The sequence below is a fragment of the Aplidium turbinatum genome, chromosome 1 (assembly GCF_918807975.1).
Source record: "Aplidium turbinatum chromosome 1, kaAplTurb1.1, whole genome shotgun sequence".
Taxonomy (NCBI): domain Eukaryota; kingdom Metazoa; phylum Chordata; class Ascidiacea; order Aplousobranchia; family Polyclinidae; genus Aplidium; species Aplidium turbinatum.
The window spans coordinates 53,979,955-53,998,589 of NC_137472.1; the positions used below are offsets into that span (position 1 = coordinate 53,979,955).

Genomic DNA, 18,635 nt, shown 5'->3' on the forward strand with positions numbered 1-18,635 from the left:
CAGGGAATTATTTCATTCACTAAGTGCCTCTGAATGGAGAGCAGTCCTGAAATGCGTTGCTCAAGCGCACGCCCCGAGAGTCGAACCAGCGCTGCTTGATCTTGAGCCCGGCGCGTAACCACTGAGAAAACGGGGCGGAATTATTGGGAAAAGTTATGCAAAACTTTCATAACGCAGTTAATTGTCGACAATTTATCGTGAAGCTGCTGTTACACGAAAAGAAATGCGTTCTTTTGAAGTGAACTAATTAGACACTTCACAGGTTTGCACTATAGTTGCAACATTCAAATCACCAGATATTTCTGGCACACTTGAGACTCTTTCGCGGTGTAATACTGTTTAAAGCAGGACACCGGTGTGTTGCGGCACACAGTTTGGGAAACTCTGGTTTGCGGTAACCGTTTGCATCACATTTAGAAGCATCCAGGCATGGACCGAACTCGATTCGGCGACACTGGGTGAGCTAGTTCAAAACACGTGACTCATAGAGACAGATGACCCGTGTTGATGCACACTTTGCTTCCGGCGGAGATGATGACTCAATATTAAAAACAAAACACACCAAAATTTTCTTTAGGCAAACTTGTTTTTTATGCATATTAATCCTGTGGCGATAAATAATTCACACTGTAAAAAACAACCAGTTAGTAGCCTAATAATTTGTAGTGCTTTTTAAGGTTTTTAAACTATCGATGACCAATTCTAATGTGTTTTGATTAAGATTTTCCTTTTCAACGCATTTGGTTCCAAGCAACGTTAGAATATTTTTTTTTTATACAAATCAAAGTTTGATAAAAATTTATGCGTTGATCATAAATGTTGTGCTTTTCAGTTGTGCATGTGCAATGTACAGTATTTACAGGTTTGTTAGTTGTATGGTTAGGTATGTAGCCTGCTTATAAAATGGGGAAGCTAACAAGCTTCTACGTCTCGTTTAACGACAACGACAATGCTATATACAATCCGGGACAAACTATTTCTGGATCTCTATTCGTTGTGCTCAGTGCTCCCATGGATATGCGAAGTAAGTGAAAAAATACAGTTTTGCAATGTCAGTATTTATCATCTACACTACTGTAGCTCACTTATGATCTTTAATTTGTGTGATGTGAATAGAAGTGAATGGTGGTAACAATGTAATGAAAGACATAAAATTTGACTTAACGTAGCGTATTCACATTTGAGGTCGCCAATTGCAAAAAACTTTATCAACGCTATTTAGTGTATTTAAATTAAAACTCCTTTTTCCAATGTTCTCTAGTTATATCCTTTCATTTTATGTCATCTTCTTCTTGTTTATGAGGCAACGATTCAGGCAACACCTCCCTGACTTGAAGTTTTAATACGTTACTAGAGTTTGTGAGGTTTAATTGCCGTGTAGATCGAAAAACTGCACAATGATGTATGATGTGCTGTTTGAGGTTTGCCACAAGTGCACACTGGTGTATCACACAAACCCAAGTGAAACATAATTATGTTTAAAGCGACTACAGTAACACCTGTGTAAAGACAAATTAACGTCATTAATTCATTCTATTCTTGACAGGTCTGAGCCAAGTAGCCTAGTAGCTACTTTAGTATCCGCTATGACGAAGCTAATCCACTCGTCATATATTTTTCCAGTAATCTCTCCATGGTTGCATAAGGTTGAAGTGATCTGCATGAAGCGCCACAGTGTGTCTGGAGAAAAAGTTTTAGTTTATGTCATCTAACTTTTAGTGTACACATAACGTTGGTCAAATTTGCATTTGTAATTGTTATTCAGCAATTGAAATAAACTTCCACGGACAAGCTTCTGTGCATTGGACTGCAAGGGAAGGCTCCGGGCAAGAACAGACAACTGTCCATTACAAAGCAAAAGAGAAATATTTTGATCAAGTTATTTACGTTTTTGGAGAAGGTAACTTGTTAACCTAAGTATTATAAAACTTTAAAAGACTAGATCCATATTTTTGCTATTCTAGTTGTCATTAAATCAAAGTTGCTGTCAATGGCTCCAACTATTCTCAAGATTGAATGCACCAGCAACGTTAGCACTGATGAATGTTCTTTAACATAGAAACTGTCTTTTTGTCTTGTTTTTTTTTGACTATCACGATATCTAAATTGTTAAAACAAAACAAACTTTACTAGCCTATTTTCCTCTCTTTTTCTTCTACATTAAAAAAAAAATTCTGTTAAGGTGTTGCAATCGTGCCATATTTTAAACTGGTTATTCTGCTTTGGTATCATACACGTTATGACGACCGCGTTTTGTCGCTTCTATCTTTTTCTAGACCTCTGCCATGATTGGCGTATATTGTTTTTTCGTTGTGATGGTCAGAAATAAAAAACTAATTGAACTGAAAAAAAGCTCTGAAATGCTTTACATCACCTGTATCTACTAACTTTATCTATAACTTGAGATATTAAAAACAAGTCATGTCTTTTCTTAATAATTTGGTACTTGTTAAAAAAAGGTTGAAAAGCACCGGTCTGACTTTATTAACGAAGAAACGTCAAGGTCGAAGGCCCTGTTTGGACTATCGGGGTGTGCGCTTGAGCAGCGCATTCCAAGAACGGCTCTCCATTCAGCGGCACTTAGTTGATGGAATGATTCACAAGCAACACCACTTCAATATCAAGCTCCAACTTCATTCTGTCTATCTGGGTGACTGGCCTGCGTCAATGGTTCAAAGCCTCTACAACAGCGGTCGGCAATGTCGCCACTCTCTTGTCATGGAAAAGTACAAGATTTGACTGGAAAAAAAAACACTAAAACGCTGGTATCATAAATACACGATCATTTACATGCATAATGTACAAAAATGACAGCCAATTGCGTTAGTGAGTGTTAAAAGTCCTTAAAATTTCAAAATAGAGCTGAATTTCCTTGAAAGTGAGAGCCCTGAAGTTATAGCCGTAGGAGAGAAAAGCAATTTGGGGGGCGAACAAAATTTGCCTAAATTTTTCCTAAATTTGGCCTTTGCAAATATATTGTCAAAAGCGCAATATTACTCAGTCTCTGAGGTAGTGTAGTCTAAGAACTCCACACTCATCAAATGTAAGCCGACGAAATGCAAGCCTACCATTAGGTAGGCTACGTTACCTACTTTAATCTAATTTGAACACTTTTCATAGTTATTTGTGTGTATTTTTAAAGTATTTATGCTAAATATCTCAAGTTTGGTCATCATTGGGTGTAACCAGACAAAAAACTCGCTGTCCACTTTGAAAAGCACTACAAACACATTGATGCAGCTAAACAAAAAATAGGTGGGGCTACTTTGAACACTGCCCAAACTTATGCACACTAATAGTGACACTAACATAGCGCTAAATCGCTAAAAAAAACACTAGATAGTAAAAAAAACACTAGAACACTAGATGCAATCCAAAAACACTAGATCTAGTGGAAAAACACTAGGAGTGGCACCATTGGCGTTCGGCAACCTGCGGCTCCGGAGCCGCATGCGGCTCTTTTATCTCTGCGCTCTGGCTCACGTGATACACTTTGTACTAAATTAAACCATTGTGGTGCAATAATTGAGGTGACCATGAACCGATTAGTTGTGTTCCCCACGAAATTCCCAGTCATGTTAAGAGTTGACAACTGTTGGAATGGTAACTACAAATCAGTTCTACAGGGTGCAGCCGAATAACTCGAACAAAAGGCTTTCCTGTAAGCGTTAGGTTATTGCTGTAAGCAGTCAATTAGATGGTGCGGCTCAGAGCAGGTTTTAGTTTGATGGAGACGAGACCAAATGGCTCCGCCTCTTTCGATGCTAAAGGTTGCCGACCCGTGCTCTAAAAGTACCATGCGAAACTGCCAGAATTAAGATATCAAAAAAGGTTTTTCAGTCCTGGAATGAAGATTCAATCAATCAGAGCATCACACCATTTAAAAAATCAATATTTTTCTGTAGGTTCGGGTGGACACATGGAAGAAGCCAAGCAAATCCCTGTTGGCGAAAACGTTTATCCATTCAGCTTCCAACTCCCAATCAACTTACCATCTTCATTTGAAGGTGAACAATGAGCATAGAAGCAAACTGTGCCAACCTTAAAATTGTGATCAAACAGATTTTTTGCAGCAGCAAAGCATTTTAGAGTTTAAAAATTATGACAACATGTTTTTGACTGTGCTTGACGTCCTTATCAACCTTACCTGAACTGATTAAATATTCGATAAGCATTCTGGGTCAAGAGTTTGCAACGCAGAATGAAAACAACTGCATGAAAAATGTTCACCATTCAATGGGAAGAATTGATGGAGCTAAAGAATCGTTCATTGCAAGAGAAATGCTCCTCGTACGTTTGGATAACTTTACTGAGTAGCCCCAAGCAAATTATCATTTTTACATTGATGCAACGTTGCAGACGCTAAATCTGTCTATAAAGATAGAAGAACCATCTTTTAGATGTGAAACAATTTGCATGCCATCATCATCTCATAGTTTAAGAAATTGTAGCGCTTAGTAAATTATTAGTTCTGTTCATTTCGTTTCATATTTATTACCACTTTCAGGCATTAACCTCTTCCCAGACTGCAAATCAGTCGTTTTTACATTGATCCAACGTCTGCAGTCATCGAATCAATGTATACAACGACTGATTTGCTGTCTGAGTTATGCTTTCAAACGATAAATTGTTTACTAATTTTTGGATCTTGAAAAGTTTTCAAAAAATTATTTTCTCATGGCACAAGAGAACGTGGATTTTGTATATTTTACACTTGTAAAATAAAGAAGATGTTCAAAGAGAATAGTTGCTTTGTGAAAGCGATTTTACAAACCAAACATATTCAGCAACACTTCCAAAACCCAAAATCATTTCAAAGATTCTCAAGCGATGCAGGTGATTGATATCGTCAAAGCATTCAGTTCCACACATGCTGACGATAATAACTTAGGCCTACTTAGTTTATTACTTGACAAAGTATCCACTCGATAACCTCACAACCAACTTACAGGTGCTGTTGGCCATGTCAGATATACCATCAAAGCAACAATTGAAAGACCACGGAAGTTTAACCACAACACAAAAATAGCATTCACAGTTCTTGACATGCTGGATCTTAACCTTAATGCTAATTTGAGGGTATGCAATTGTTTTGCGCTCAGTATGTACTGTATTTATGTATGTTTAAAAACGTATAATTTAAGTAGTCGATTTGGTATTACTTCTTGTCTCTTCTTCGTTTTCAGGTTAACTTTCTGATATGTTTGTAATACTATATACGTTATTCCAACGCAATCTTCTTTCTTAATTAACATCTCGCTTGCGCTTACTGTGTTCTTTATAGCGTGTTAATAATTTTAAGAATAGCCTACTCTCCATATTTTAATTTGACTTGGTGTTGCTGCAGTTGAGACCACCTAGTTATGTGACTCATATTGGATGAGATAGAATATAACACAACAAACAATCTTACCATAGAAAATCTATTACGTTATTGCTAAAAAAATAGTGGTGAAAAAATATCAGGTTTGCCGATGCTATTGGAACTGAGTCCTTCAACACTTACTTTTTTTTTCAACAGTCGCCTGTATCAAGCAATGATTCAAAAACATTATGCTGTCTATGTTGCACCAGTGGACCTATAGAAGCGCAACTTCATCTCGACAAATCCGGTTATGTGTCTGGAGAGTTTATAATGGTCAATGCAAGTGTTAACAATGCCAGGTAAATGAGTTTTCTCACTTTATTTTTAAATGGATAAAGCTAACTCCTTCCAGTTTTAAGAAAAAGTTAAAAAAGCGCAAAAAACACGTCTCAACCCAAAAGTCTGAATACTTTCAAGCATGGGTTGTTATGATCACGTATTTTTATTGTGTTTAACCTTTTATTTGCTTGAATATTAAATTGCACGAAATTTAGATATGAACATTAACTTTGCACATGGCTTAGCTTAAATGACTTTGCGAAATTAACCCTTAGAAGGGTGGGCTCCTGGAGTCTTGCTCAGTTTGGAAGGGAGGGGGGGGGGGCTGTCGATTCTTCTTATGTTTTAGGAGTAATATCTCTGTTATTTTTTAAGGCACGGTTTCAAAATTTGGGATTCACTTTGTGAAATTATTCACGCTGAGCATATCCGAAAATTAAAACTATGTGAATTTTAGAACTGCTCATACACGTTGAAATGTTGAGGTGATTTATGATTGTAATTGTAGAGTGAGTTTACACATTATTTTTTGGTAGAGTAATGAAAAACATGCATTGCAGTGTTGTGATTAAAATTTTTTTACATAATTTTACATACAGGCAATTCCCTTCACGCTGTGAAACAGTAGGATTAACGAGACATGGGCCACATTAATTACTTTCATCCAGCTGGTGGGAAAATTTTGAACCATAGAATATGAAATATTTCAGATGATGTGCTAAGAAATGCCTTATATCTCTCAATTTATAACCTTTATTCGCTCAAAATTTCAGCCTAATAGAGATGAATAAAAGTTAAGAAAAGTCAAGAAATCTCGTAGTCGCAGCCTCAGTGGTTTAGAGATACAACTGTTGATACAAAAAGTTAAATTGACAGCTCCTCCCCCAACCTTCAAAGGGTTAAATCATTCTTCAATGACGTAGACTATAATTTCAACTATTTATCTTTTAGTTTGTCTGGCATGTCCAGCACCAAGGCTGCACTTGAACAGCAAGTCACTTATCGAGTCCCACTTAAATCATGTACGAGAAAAAAGAAAGTGGCCTCTGTTAAGGGACCAGGATGCAGGAGAGGAGGTTCGATTGAATGGAGGAATGAAAGACTACAGGTGTTGCCTCACTTTCACAGGAAATGTTTGTGAACAGTTTTTTTAGTAAAATAAATAAGTAAAAATATATAATTTGAAAAAACTTAAGTATTCTTATTCCGTCCATATCGTAAAATTTCGTTTAAGAAGAGGTCAAACCAGAATCTTGGCAAAATATTTGCAGTATGATTTGACCGTGCGATTCTTTGCTGCTTTCCAGTCTGGTCGAGATTTTGCACAAAACCGCCGGTTAGCTGGAATAATCTCTAGGAAAAAAGCGAAGTATCTACTTATTTCGTACACGATTTAACCAATATTTTTGTTTCATTTACACTCCATGTTACGTGTTAATTTGGTGTTGAATTAAACCTCCTTTTTCTTACTTAGATTCCTGCACTTCCACCATCCTTCCTTCAACACTGCGGCTTAATCATAATCACCTACAAGTTGAAGGTTAGTAGACAGTGATTGCTTGAATCGATCACAAAATTATAGTTTAATATGGACAGCTCCTTTTTCTCCATTGATAGAAACCATAAATCGACATTTGGTTTAAAGAGAGGCCAAGTATAGCAAAACTATATTTCGTGTAATCATTAGAATACCACAAAAATTTCAATATAAAGTTACATTTCACAAATAATAATTTACGCTAAATTGTCTTATTGAATTGTCCAAGATGCTTAAGTTATTGCATGAAGGAAGTGTAACAACAATCTACTTGAAATTTTCTGGTTTGGTCAAAGCTATTTCGCTTTCAGTTACAAGGAAATATGAAGTAGGTTTTGATTTAAGAGTTCAAACTTTTACGAATTTTTCATCAGTTTTATGTGGTTGTTCCAAGCGGCCGAAACCTCAAGGTCAGCGTCCCAATCACATTGGGCACCATTCCTTTACGAGAGCCATCCTCCAACAATGCTGCGCCTCCCGATGTCATTGCGCCCCCAATCGAACCAACGACTTCTTCAATGGCTGCTTCTCTCCCAGGGATGTCCAAACACAATGATCAACCTCCAACTACTCATCGTAAGATTTTTTTTTATCAAGCTTACAGTACCGGTATATGTTTTATAGTCAAAACTTATATGCTCCAATTTAGGTTTTGCAATGAAATCATTTTACTTCATATCAGTTGTGACAACATGCAGTGCAATTCGGTTACTGATCTAACACAACAAACAACTCAAAGCAACAAAAGTCTAGTCAAACTAAAACCAAGATAGTTGTTTTCCATTTGGTCCCAAATCCCAATGAAGCAAAATGTCTTGTTTTAAACGTTTCATTTCAAATTGTTCTATTTTGTTGATAGCTTCTCCTCCATCTTACGCGTCCGTAGCTGGTGGAAGTATGAGCATCAGAGATGGATGATAATGATCATTGGATGGGACAGACATCCTTCTCTCCACTGTATGCCTATTACGATTGAAGTCAATCTGCTTTAACTGACTCAAAGTAAAGATCAAATGGAAAAATGTTTATGAATGATTCCACAATGCATTGCAATATAGTTTCTTACTAAAACATATTAATTTTGTGAAATCATATTTTACCTGTTAATACTTAATATCATGTTGCTGAGTAGTTGTAAGTTTCACATGCGGAAAGCATGATGTCATGATTAAAAAAGATTTTTTTTGTATGTCGCTTGGTATATACTGTAGGTTATTTTGTACATTTTCTTGATCTGTTTTGGTTTAAGGTAAAACAACTTAACCATTTAAATTGCGATTCTGCGATGAGTTTTAATCCCAGAGTGGTCGTTAAAAGGCAAGTTGCACTTTGCGCGTAAATAGCTACTCTTTTGCACCATTCAGAACTATGTTGTTTCCTGGTAATAGTGTCAATTTTTGTATGTCATTCAATTTTCTGAAATTCTATGTCATTGAGTGCAAAACATTTTGCCACGTCATACGTTGCTTATTTCTCATGATTTTGTTTTTGGAAATCGATAGCAAAATTTATTTGCATGGTAATCCCTGACCCAATCGTCTTCTTGTGCATCATTGTGCGGTTCTTTTGTAAACTTGTGCGGTCTTTTGTAAACCAAGCAAACTAGTTTTGTAATTCCAGCTCCTCCATTATGATGTAGTGTTCTGAAGTGTCTTCGGTTGATACACGTAGGAAACATTTTGTCGGCAGGCCGTGGCTTCAGGTCTTTAGTAATATCTGCTTCATAATCAATATTCCAACCGAGCGGATGTTGGTACACCACTCTCACCAGGCAGTGAAGCGGTTATCAACCGCTCTTTCAAGAAGGTGTTTAATAGCAATGCTTAGGGTTCTTCAGAAAGGTCCACTTTTGGGTAGATTTCAAATTTGGCAATGTTTTCCATCCGCCCGATTTATTATTGTTTTTAAGAGATTAAGGTTTTTTTGGTTCACTTCCTTGATCCCATTTTCAATCTTAGATAAGCTATAGGCTACATTAAGGACCAATGTATTAGGCAACATGTGCATTTTTGCATTACTACAATACCACAAAGATACGACAGGTTAGATTTACTCAAGAATTTGACTATAGCCACACACACAGCTTGCATACACATTTCCGAGCCGGAACCACTATTGTCTCCGTCTTCGGAGTTTGGCTGGAGCCAGAGCCGACATTAGAATTGCCGGTTCCTATTGGACATATCGTAAAAATTAAACAGATATAATATTCGCTGTTGTCTACGTGTAAGCCTTCCAAGAAAGGGCCCATCCATGCACCTGAACCGACGGCATGATTTCTTGTACGGCATTGCAAAGCGTTAAAGTTTCTGATCTGGCTACTGTCGAGCCAAATAAAACAGTTCATCACCGTATTTGAAAAATATAAAGTTAAACTTTGTGTTTGGAGTTTTGTTTCTAGGCTACAGCATGTTCTGGTGATCATCAAGTGTGAATGTATTGCAAAATTTATGCTAGAGTTTGCCTGTCCGTTTTATGCTTGTCTAGCAGCAACCATTTGTGTTGTAGATTTGTATTTGGTTTTGTTCATTTGTTTTACAGTAGTTTCCAGGTTGTAAAAATATGAGTTGTAACAACTTGTTCTTTGGGTGTTTTCATTGCAAAAATGTCTTCGTCTACAGTAGGCTACAATCAGTGGTGGATTTCCAGAAGATTAGCTTCCGGAGCGCTAGTTTTTTACTTTCCAAATGCGCTAGGTGCCGTAGAAGAAATTCAGAAATATGTCTTTATAAGACTTTGAAACAACACACTTGATGTACCTAAAACGTTGCTAAAGTAAGTATCATGGTCCATAGATGGTATAGCGTTGTTCAATGCAAATATTCATATTTTAGTGAAACAATAATACAAAAAAATACAAGTTATAGCCTAGAAAAAAAAGAAAAAAATTTGTTTTTAGTTTTTTCCACTTTTAATTTTTGATTTTCAAGTTATAGCCTACAATTTTTAAGACACTTATCGTATTCAAAATCATAAAACCTCTGGCGACTTCGGGTCTCAATTGCCGGGTTACGTCCATGGCGTAATCAGGATCCAACACACTTCGCTGGTTAAAAATTTCTCAGTGGAAGACGGATCATTCGTATAAAGAGTAAACTTGAAACAGTTACAGCAGTGTGTAGAGAAGCACGGTCAGATATCAGTATGAGGTTCATTTGTGAAAATCCGCGCTCACACTCGCTCGATGAAATTGGAAGGGATTATAGTGACGTTATCAAATTTTGAAGACTCTGGGATCTTCTTTTCGTAGTTGTATATTCACGAAGCCCTCTCACAGCAGCTTCGCGTTCATCAAAGCGCAATCTCTTTGCCACTTCAATGATTTCGTTTTCTCCGTGTGTCATTACTGTGTCCTCTGGCCAAATAGTTGAATCAAGTATTTTTCAGTTGTTAATAAGTGACAAGTCTGTTGAATTCAACAAGCGATCTTGGATGGAATTTCGTAAATGATTATACACCCTTCTCTGTTGGGTAGAAAATACCACCTTTTGGTAGGGTGGAAATGACCATCTTTCCCAATAAGCTATGGGGTGAGAATGAAAAAGTAGAAGTGGAATTTTTAGACCACCCCTAGAAGTAGTTAAAACTACACTTTTTGATTTACAGTGTAGAAGATGCAGGGATTGATCAGCGGGCTATTTCTGCAATTGTTTACATGTAATTCTACACCTTTGAACTCTAAGTTTTCTTTAGCATCTTTAGCAATGCCATAATGTCGTCCGGGTTCGTTCCTTCGTTTTTCAAATAATTTCGCAAGATTATTAATTTTATTATTTGCATCTCAAATAGTAGCCTACATGCTCTGTTTTACAGTTCAAGGCTTAGGCTATTTCGGATAATTTTTGCGAGTATTCGTACATCAAAGCCAAGTCCAACAAGAAATCCGTGGATGTTATCTTCGACAAGAGTCCTTGATATTTCGCGCGTTCCCGAGAATCTCTTGTGTCGCTAATACCACCCCCTTTTTGAAAAATTCGACAAGTGCTGGGAAATCATTCCAGACGGCACTAACTGCGGAAACTCGAGGCTACCCAACGTGTGTCCAGTAGGCCTACCCTTCCGATTTTCAACAACTGCACTTCAACAGCCGCTGCACATTCACCCAATTCCCTGCTATTGTTAGAAGCGTGGTAAAGGCTATAACGTTTGTCCATAAAAGATCGAAATCGATTCAAGTTACTGACTGATTTTACAGCATGAAGAACCGATAGTTCCAATCTATGGTTGCACAATACCACACCACAATGTCTGGAAATTAATCACGAAGCCATTTTGCTACACCATTTTTGCGACCTATCATCACAGCCGCGCCATCACATACAACACCAATCAAACAAGAAGATAAAAATGTTGTAGACATGCCATATGATTTTAGGCAGCCTTTCAGGGAATCAAAGATGTCATTCGCCGTAAGACAAGCGAGCTCAACAAGATCCACAAATACATTCACACGTTCGCTTCCGTCAAGATTGGTACGAAGATATATTATCAGAGTGAATACCCGATCTAACGTGTTTGACTCATCAAGAATTATGGATATACTTTTACTGAACAGGGCAAAGCATAATAAGAGTATAAAATATTTGAGCTTCCGGAACGCCGTTCCGGAGAAGTCAATTTTTTGATCGAGCTTCCGGAGCAGCGCTCGCTGAAATCCAGCCCTGAGGCTACTGCACTGCCGTGTGGTGAGAGCCCTGGTACGACATCTGAAAAAGCACCAGTTCGACACCGCTCAAAAGCATGTGATTGTGTCTTTGGCAGCACAAGGTGCACACGAAAATTGGCTTCTTTCCCTTCCCATCCATTAATCTAAGTCCTCACATGCCGGGCACGAGCCTGCTGGATACGATAAAAGAATGCGAAAAAGGAGAAAGGGAGATTAACTATTATTAGTACGGTATTATGCAAAAAAAACCCACATAAGAGCTATCTTTACAAACTTTTGATTTTACAACCTTTCTTAAGCAACATCAACAAAATAATTTCCAAGTTGGTTATATTGTAATTACTATCAAGCTTTCAGCTAAAACCACTGTTGCAACGGAATGGATGTTGAGTGATTTTGTGAATGTAACAAACTACGCGGATTTAAACTGAAAACTATCAGTAGGCTACGTACAGGAAGTTCAAGATGCAAGCAGTAGCGTCGCTATTGGGGCACTATTTTTGGTAGAAATAGCGGTGGCGCTATATTTTTATTAGGATAGTAGCTGCATAAGCGGCGGTACTTGTTTTGCAATGTAGCGTTAGTGGAGAGGCGCTACATTTGCTTCAGCTGTACTTCCTCTACCCGCTACTTTTGAATTGAAACTGGACAAAAATAAATGATCTTTGAAGATTTTTGATGAAAACAATAGAGCATGCGAATAAAGTTTCAACTAGAACTCGTTTTCCACAACGACGTTCAAATTGCAGTGTAAACGAATGTTGTATTGAAAGGTACATCATTTGTACATTATTCGTTTTCAGTGCCAAATAAGTCCGCCCAGATAGCTCAGTGGTTACGCGCCTGGCTCAAGATCACGCGGTGCAAGCTCGACTCTCGGGGTGTGCGCTTGAGCAACCCATTTCAGGACTGCTCTTCATTCAGCGGCACCAAGTGAATGGAATAATTTCCTGGCAATAACACTTCAACAATCGGAAAACTTCACTTTGTTAATCTCGGTAACCGGCCCTGCGTCAAGAGCCTCTACCTACAAGTACCGTATGCGAAAAACTACCAGGAATAACCTATCAAGGCTTTGTCAGTCTGGTCCGAGGATAAAGATTCCAAACTTATGCTTTTGTGCTTTGTGTCAAGTAGGCCTACAGTCTTAAAGTACTAAACCTATCTGTCTCAATGAATATGCGAAGCCTTACTACAGGCTACATAATGTGTCTTGACCAAGCGTACTGTTTTAATTGTAAAATTCTTACGAAATGTTATTATCGGTTACTGTCCTATCGTGACCTCTAATTGCGAAATCCTTATTAGGCAATGTATTTCTAGAATATTCTGCATATGTGCAAGACTAGAAGGTTCTCGAACCAGATCAAATAATTTGTCAGGTAGTAGGTTTCTATGACGTCACAAAGATGTTTACGAATAGTAAAACTTGACCAGACAATGAGTTCTTATGACATAAAATTATCGTACCTTCTGAAATTTACTGGTCAAAAGAAACCTGATATAAATAGTGGCGTAATTTGCGTAATTGAAATAGAAATGGAGATTATTATTGAGATGATAATAAATTGATTGAGAGTTGAATTGAAGTTGAAGTTATTGAATACGAGTATAGATGAGAGTTGGTGCTATTAGAAGTTGTGGTCGAGATTAGAGTTGTATGAGAAGCTGTGAGTGAAGTAGCCTACGTTTTAACGTCAAATGAAAGAGTCACAGAAGTTGGAATCTATTGCTATTCACAGTTACTTTGATTATTTGTTGGAAGTGCTAAGCCATTCGTTAAAGTCCTTCAAGAAGTTTCATTTATCATCTCACTAGTAGAATTACTCGACAATTTATTTGACTGCTTTACCTTGATATCCCAATAACTGCGTCATTAATCTTTCCCAAGTCTTCGTGGTATGAGATAGAAAAACACCGTGATACTATCCCTGTGCTCAACTAACCTATTTATACACAGGGCTCCGAGAGAGGGGAAGTCAGGCAACTTTCCCCCTTAAAATAACATTGCAAAGAAAAAATAAGTAGATTTTTGAGTTTTCACTTTTAAGGATTGCCCATTTTTACTACTAACATGAAAAATGTACCAACTTAATAACACAGTAATATGTACATACAACGTACAGTAGGCTACTGTACATAAATGTGAAATATTTTAACTTGGTCCTACTCTGTTATAGTCTAAAATCTAAATAACCTAATTGTTGGTTGGTTGGTTTTGAATCTTTATCCTCGGACTGACGAAGCCTTGATTGGTCATTCCTGGTAGTTTCGCATACTTGTAGACTAGAGGCTCTTGACGCAGGGCCGGTTACCGAGATTGACAGAGTGAAGTTTTCCGACTGTTGAAGTGTTTCCAGCAATTAGTGGAGAACGTGGTTTTAGCACACTGGAGTTTGTAAAGAACCGTTTGCGCTGCACCATACCGTAGCTCAAAGCTGATTGAACAACCTACAGGCTACATGTTGTGCATCAATTCAGACGGTTGCAAAATCTTGATCATTTGATGCTGTGATTAGTAACTTTGCTTTGCAAAAGGTTTGAAAGAGATTAAATTGAATAATGCTTTGCTGAGCTAGTTTTCTTGGCTGTGTGGTGTGTTTATACTTTTTCTGGACAAAATAGTTAGAAACAATGGGATTTTTGCTGAAAGTAGGCTTATAATGTAGTAAGTTTTGAAGGTTTTTGTATCGAAAGAAAATTTTTCCATATCGATAGCCTACGTTGTTAAAAATGAAAATTTAATTTCACGCTGAGGAAAGTAGGCTATGTCCCGCTGAAGACGGTTATACAACACATGATACAAATTTGCTGCTTATTTTTTTGGGGGAAGGCGCATTTTTCGTATTGTTTCCGACCAGTCCTGATTTCTCTCGGAGACCCTGCCTACGACCCATGTTTGGACGATTTTACAAATGGGCTTTCTATAAGAAATGTTTCGAGAAGAACGCTCACAATATCAAGTGTAATCTTATGTAACACTCTATCTGCTGCAAGCAATTACAGATTACAAATACGCTGTCCGTGGGGTGAAAAACTTTATTCATCATTCATTTATAAATATTAGCGATTAATTTCAGTACTTTAAATCGAATTTGAAACTAACATATTTGATTTTTGTAAGTTAACGTTTTCTTGAGAAAAATTACTTCTTTTAATGCTAAGCATAAGGAAGCACATGATAAGATTTCACAGAAAAGTGTGGTAGTTTGAATTTTTTTAAACCTTAGGATTTCGCCAGAAGCATCACTTGAAAGTTTGCATTAAATTTTTTTTACGTCTGATAAACAACTACAGCTGCTGCAAAAAGACTTAGGACGTTTCTAAATTTTCAAGAAAAACAAACATTTTGTATACAATCAAACCTTTTATTAAAAACAACCGACTTTTCTTAATATTTTGTCATACATCAAATATAGTTATTACTATCTGAAGCCTTTACAAATTCAAATAGAATCTATTTGAATATTTGATTTCTATTTGAATTTTTTGAATTTATCTACTGGTAATCACAAGAAAAGATAAAGAGGTAGCGAGAGCCGTAACAATATCAAGAAAATACAAGCAAACAAATATATAACATGAAACAAACGTTATTTGCATATTAGTAATATGACATCAGGAAAGTAGATGCCCTTCCAGTGAAAAATTGTTTGTTAGTTACGTTGTTTTACTTCAAGTGCTTCGTGATTTTTGGTTTGAAATTCTGATTGACAAGTTTAAATGTTTTCAAGTACGTCCAGCGTAACAATGACTTAGTTTAGTAGCCTACAACAATTCTATTTGAATAAGACCTTCTGATGATCCGTTAGGTGAAACAATTTGTAAAGGCTTCAGATAGTAATAACTATATTTGATTTAATTTGCTCTGCTTTGCTTTTTTGCTTGGCATTGAGCACTTTTTTGTAGTATTGATAGTTTTCATTGTTTTATTTTGTTATACATGTACTTAAAAATTAAAATCTTCTTCACATTTTTTACAATCTTTGCATTGTTTGTCATAATGCTTATTGTTAGTCGTATGATCTGATGTAAAACGTACAGCTACAAACCTGGCGAAAATTTTGCTCTACGTAAAAAGATTCGAAGTCATTTTGCGATAGCCTGTAAGTCAGGGGTTCCCAACCTGGGGGCCATGGCCCCCTAGTGGGCCATGAGCCTTTTTCAAGGGGGCCATGGAAAAATTTAAAAAATAATAATTTTTTAACTTATCATATCTAAGTCCACTCCAACACTATATAAAAGAAGAAATTAATTAAAATTTAATAAAAATACTAGTATACATTTTGCCCAAATTTTTAAAATTATTAAAAGACATTATATTAAAGGACATTATTATTTAAAGGATTCATCAGAAAACTTGGCAATTGGCATAGAATTGGGCAATTATGCAATGTTTCCAAAGTTATCAGAAGTATTGGATGGCAGATTGGCAGAGATGTGGATATGTCTGCTGACTTGAAACAATTAATTACCGTAGTGCCCACTTGGGAGATTTGATGCCAGAATTCAGCAAGTATTTCCCTGACATACCAGATCAAGCTGCTACACTAGTAAAAGATCCTTTGCATTGTCCTGTTACTAATATTTCAGACACAAACGATGGTACACAAAGCGAACTCTTGAACCTGCAAGAAGAGACGGCAACCCGATTGAGCTTTGAGAAAGATAGTTTGACCACATTTTGGACAAAACTAAGCAAATCGTACCCTAAGCTTAATGAAATTGTCATGCCATTGCTGTTGCCTTTCCCATCAACATATCGTTGTGAATGTGGGTTTTTAACCATGTTACTTCTGAAAACAAAGCTGTGCAGTGTCTTGGATATTCAATATGGCATGCGCCTTGCTCTTTCCACCACCAAACAAGCAATTAAGACATTGTCAGAGCAAAAACAAGCTCAACCGTCACATTAACTGCATATGTAATATTAATAACTAATGTATGTACTATCAATCATGTTTATTGTGTGATGTATTTATATCATTTTATCATTCTAATTACCGGTTACTGTATAAACAAGTTTTTTTTAATTAAAATGACGTTTCTTAATCTTTTCAAAAGGTTGAAAAAAATAAGGGGGCCATTGATTTTTCAAAATTTTCAAAGGGGGCCACGGTGTAAAAAAGGTTGGGAACCCCTGCTGTAAGTCATCGCAGAGCAGCATGCGTATTTTTTGGTTTTGGTGGAAGACAACTCTTCCTGCAAGCAAACAATTTTGCAAAAAAAAAGAAATTAGAATGACATACAACCAAACGGTCGAAAATCAACAAAACTTGGAAAACTAACTTAAAAATGCCACATATTAACCAATTTAAAAGTTTCATTTCAGTAGCCTATCTAAACAGACAGCAAGCCAACTCTAAGCTTAGGCTAGTGAAGCCGTGTCACGTATTGCACCGGAAGAACGCAAATATGTGATGACGTTTAACATGACGTTGAGCATAGCAGGAACCGAAAGGACCGTCAGCTGACAAGATAGCCAATTAATTAAATGAGCAACATTTTTCATTCTTAAAACCCCACATATTCAGTTTTATAGTATTGGCATAGAAGTAATTTTAGAATAACATAGACAGCAGACAACCTAATTGGAATGAATGATATTATTCAAAAAAAAAATAGGCCTACAATTAACTAAGTGAAACAAATCAGCCAATAATGAAGAATGACTAAGAAATAATTAATATCGGTAACCAGCTGAGTACAGAAAAACTGAAGAAACAAATACTGAAGCTGCTTACATTACATTCTATTATGAGATATCTACTAGTAATCACAAGAAAAGATAAAGAGGTAGCGAGAGCCGTAACAATATCAAGAAAATACAAGCAAACAAATATATAACATGAAACAAACGTTATTTGCATATTAGTAATATGACATCAGGAAAGTAGATGCCCTTCCAGTGAAAAATTGTTTGTTAGTTACGTTGTTTTACTTCAAGTGCTTCGTGATTTTTGGTTTGAAATTCTGATTGACAAGTTTAAATGTTTTCAAGTACGTCCAGCGTAACAATGACTTAGTTTAGTAGCCTACAACAAACACTGCAATCATATGGTCTTTAACTATTTTGGCAAAAGTTTAAAAAAAAAAGCCGCAACATAGTGTTAACTAGAAAAGTTACAAGTTGTACAAAATATGCGATAGGCCTGTGCTGTAGAATGCTCATTTGGTACAACATATAGATGTGTTATTTGTTTTGTATAAGCCATAAGGACAAACGTACCATTACAAAATCTTATTAATTTTGCTTGGTCAATCTACAAATTGCAACATTTAATCACTATGTTGAATTGGATGGCCATAAAATGCAAAATTATCTGAATAGGCTAATTCTTAGAATTTAAAAAGATGTGCAAGAAATATTGGTGACAAGTTACGCAGCTTAAAGCTTGGCTAAAACCTCTGACTAACCAAGGTTTTTTTACCAATGAAAAAGCCAAGTGTCAACTTGCAAACTATAATCACCATGAAACCTTTATAAATGTTATGGGTTAATCAACATGTTGTGTGTGGACTAAGCTTAAATAATTTCTGCTCCGCCAACGAACTTCTTCAAACTACGCAACAAACAAAAAAGCATTAATTTATCGACTTTTTATTTGACCATTTTAATTCGTCCTGGATAATACTTTCATTTTTGATACGTCTAAACAACGTTGAAGTATTTTTTATTTTAAAATGCCAAGTTTGACAATAACTTTACGGATTGATCATTGATTGTGCTTTTCTATTGTGTCTATGAAAATCTATCTATAGGTTAGGTAGCTACATGTAGTTATAAA

General features: G+C 36.5%; 1 protein-coding gene across 4 annotated transcripts; it reads left to right on the forward strand.

Moving 5' to 3' along the window:
• The first annotated feature begins 851 nt into the window (after window positions 1-851).
• Window positions 852-8,693, forward strand: LOC145773185 (arrestin domain-containing protein 3-like). Of its 4 annotated transcripts, none has more exons than XM_082584788.1 (9): window positions 852-1,024; window positions 1,766-1,900; window positions 3,906-4,007; window positions 4,952-5,079; window positions 5,522-5,664; window positions 6,596-6,777; window positions 7,119-7,184; window positions 7,556-7,757; window positions 8,041-8,693. In XM_082584788.1, exons 1-8 carry the CDS (start codon window positions 904-906, stop codon window positions 7,735-7,737), a joined length of 1,059 nt encoding a protein of 352 aa, XP_082440914.1. In that variant the 5' UTR covers window positions 852-903; the 3' UTR covers window positions 7,738-7,757; window positions 8,041-8,693. The 4 variants fall into 4 exon arrangements, with proteins under 4 accessions (XP_082440914.1, XP_082440913.1, XP_082440912.1 ...); XM_082584787.1 differs by having other exon boundaries at window positions 7,576-7,757; XM_082584786.1 differs by having other exon boundaries at window positions 6,596-6,752.
• The last annotated feature ends 9,942 nt before the right edge of the window (window positions 8,694-18,635 follow it).

Bases quoted from the DNA above. Each gene is read 5' to 3' on its own strand.
- LOC145773185 (XM_082584786.1), top strand. From the start codon at position 904: ATGGGGAAGCTAACAAGCTTCTACGTCTCGTTTAACGACAACGACAAT. The intron at 1,901-3,905 runs GTAACTTGTTAA...ATTTTTCTGTAG, and splicing joins TATTTACGTTTTTGGAGAAG to GTTCGGGTGGACACATGGAA. The intron at 4,008-4,951 runs GTGAACAATGAG...ACCAACTTACAG, and splicing joins CTTACCATCTTCATTTGAAG to GTGCTGTTGGCCATGTCAGA.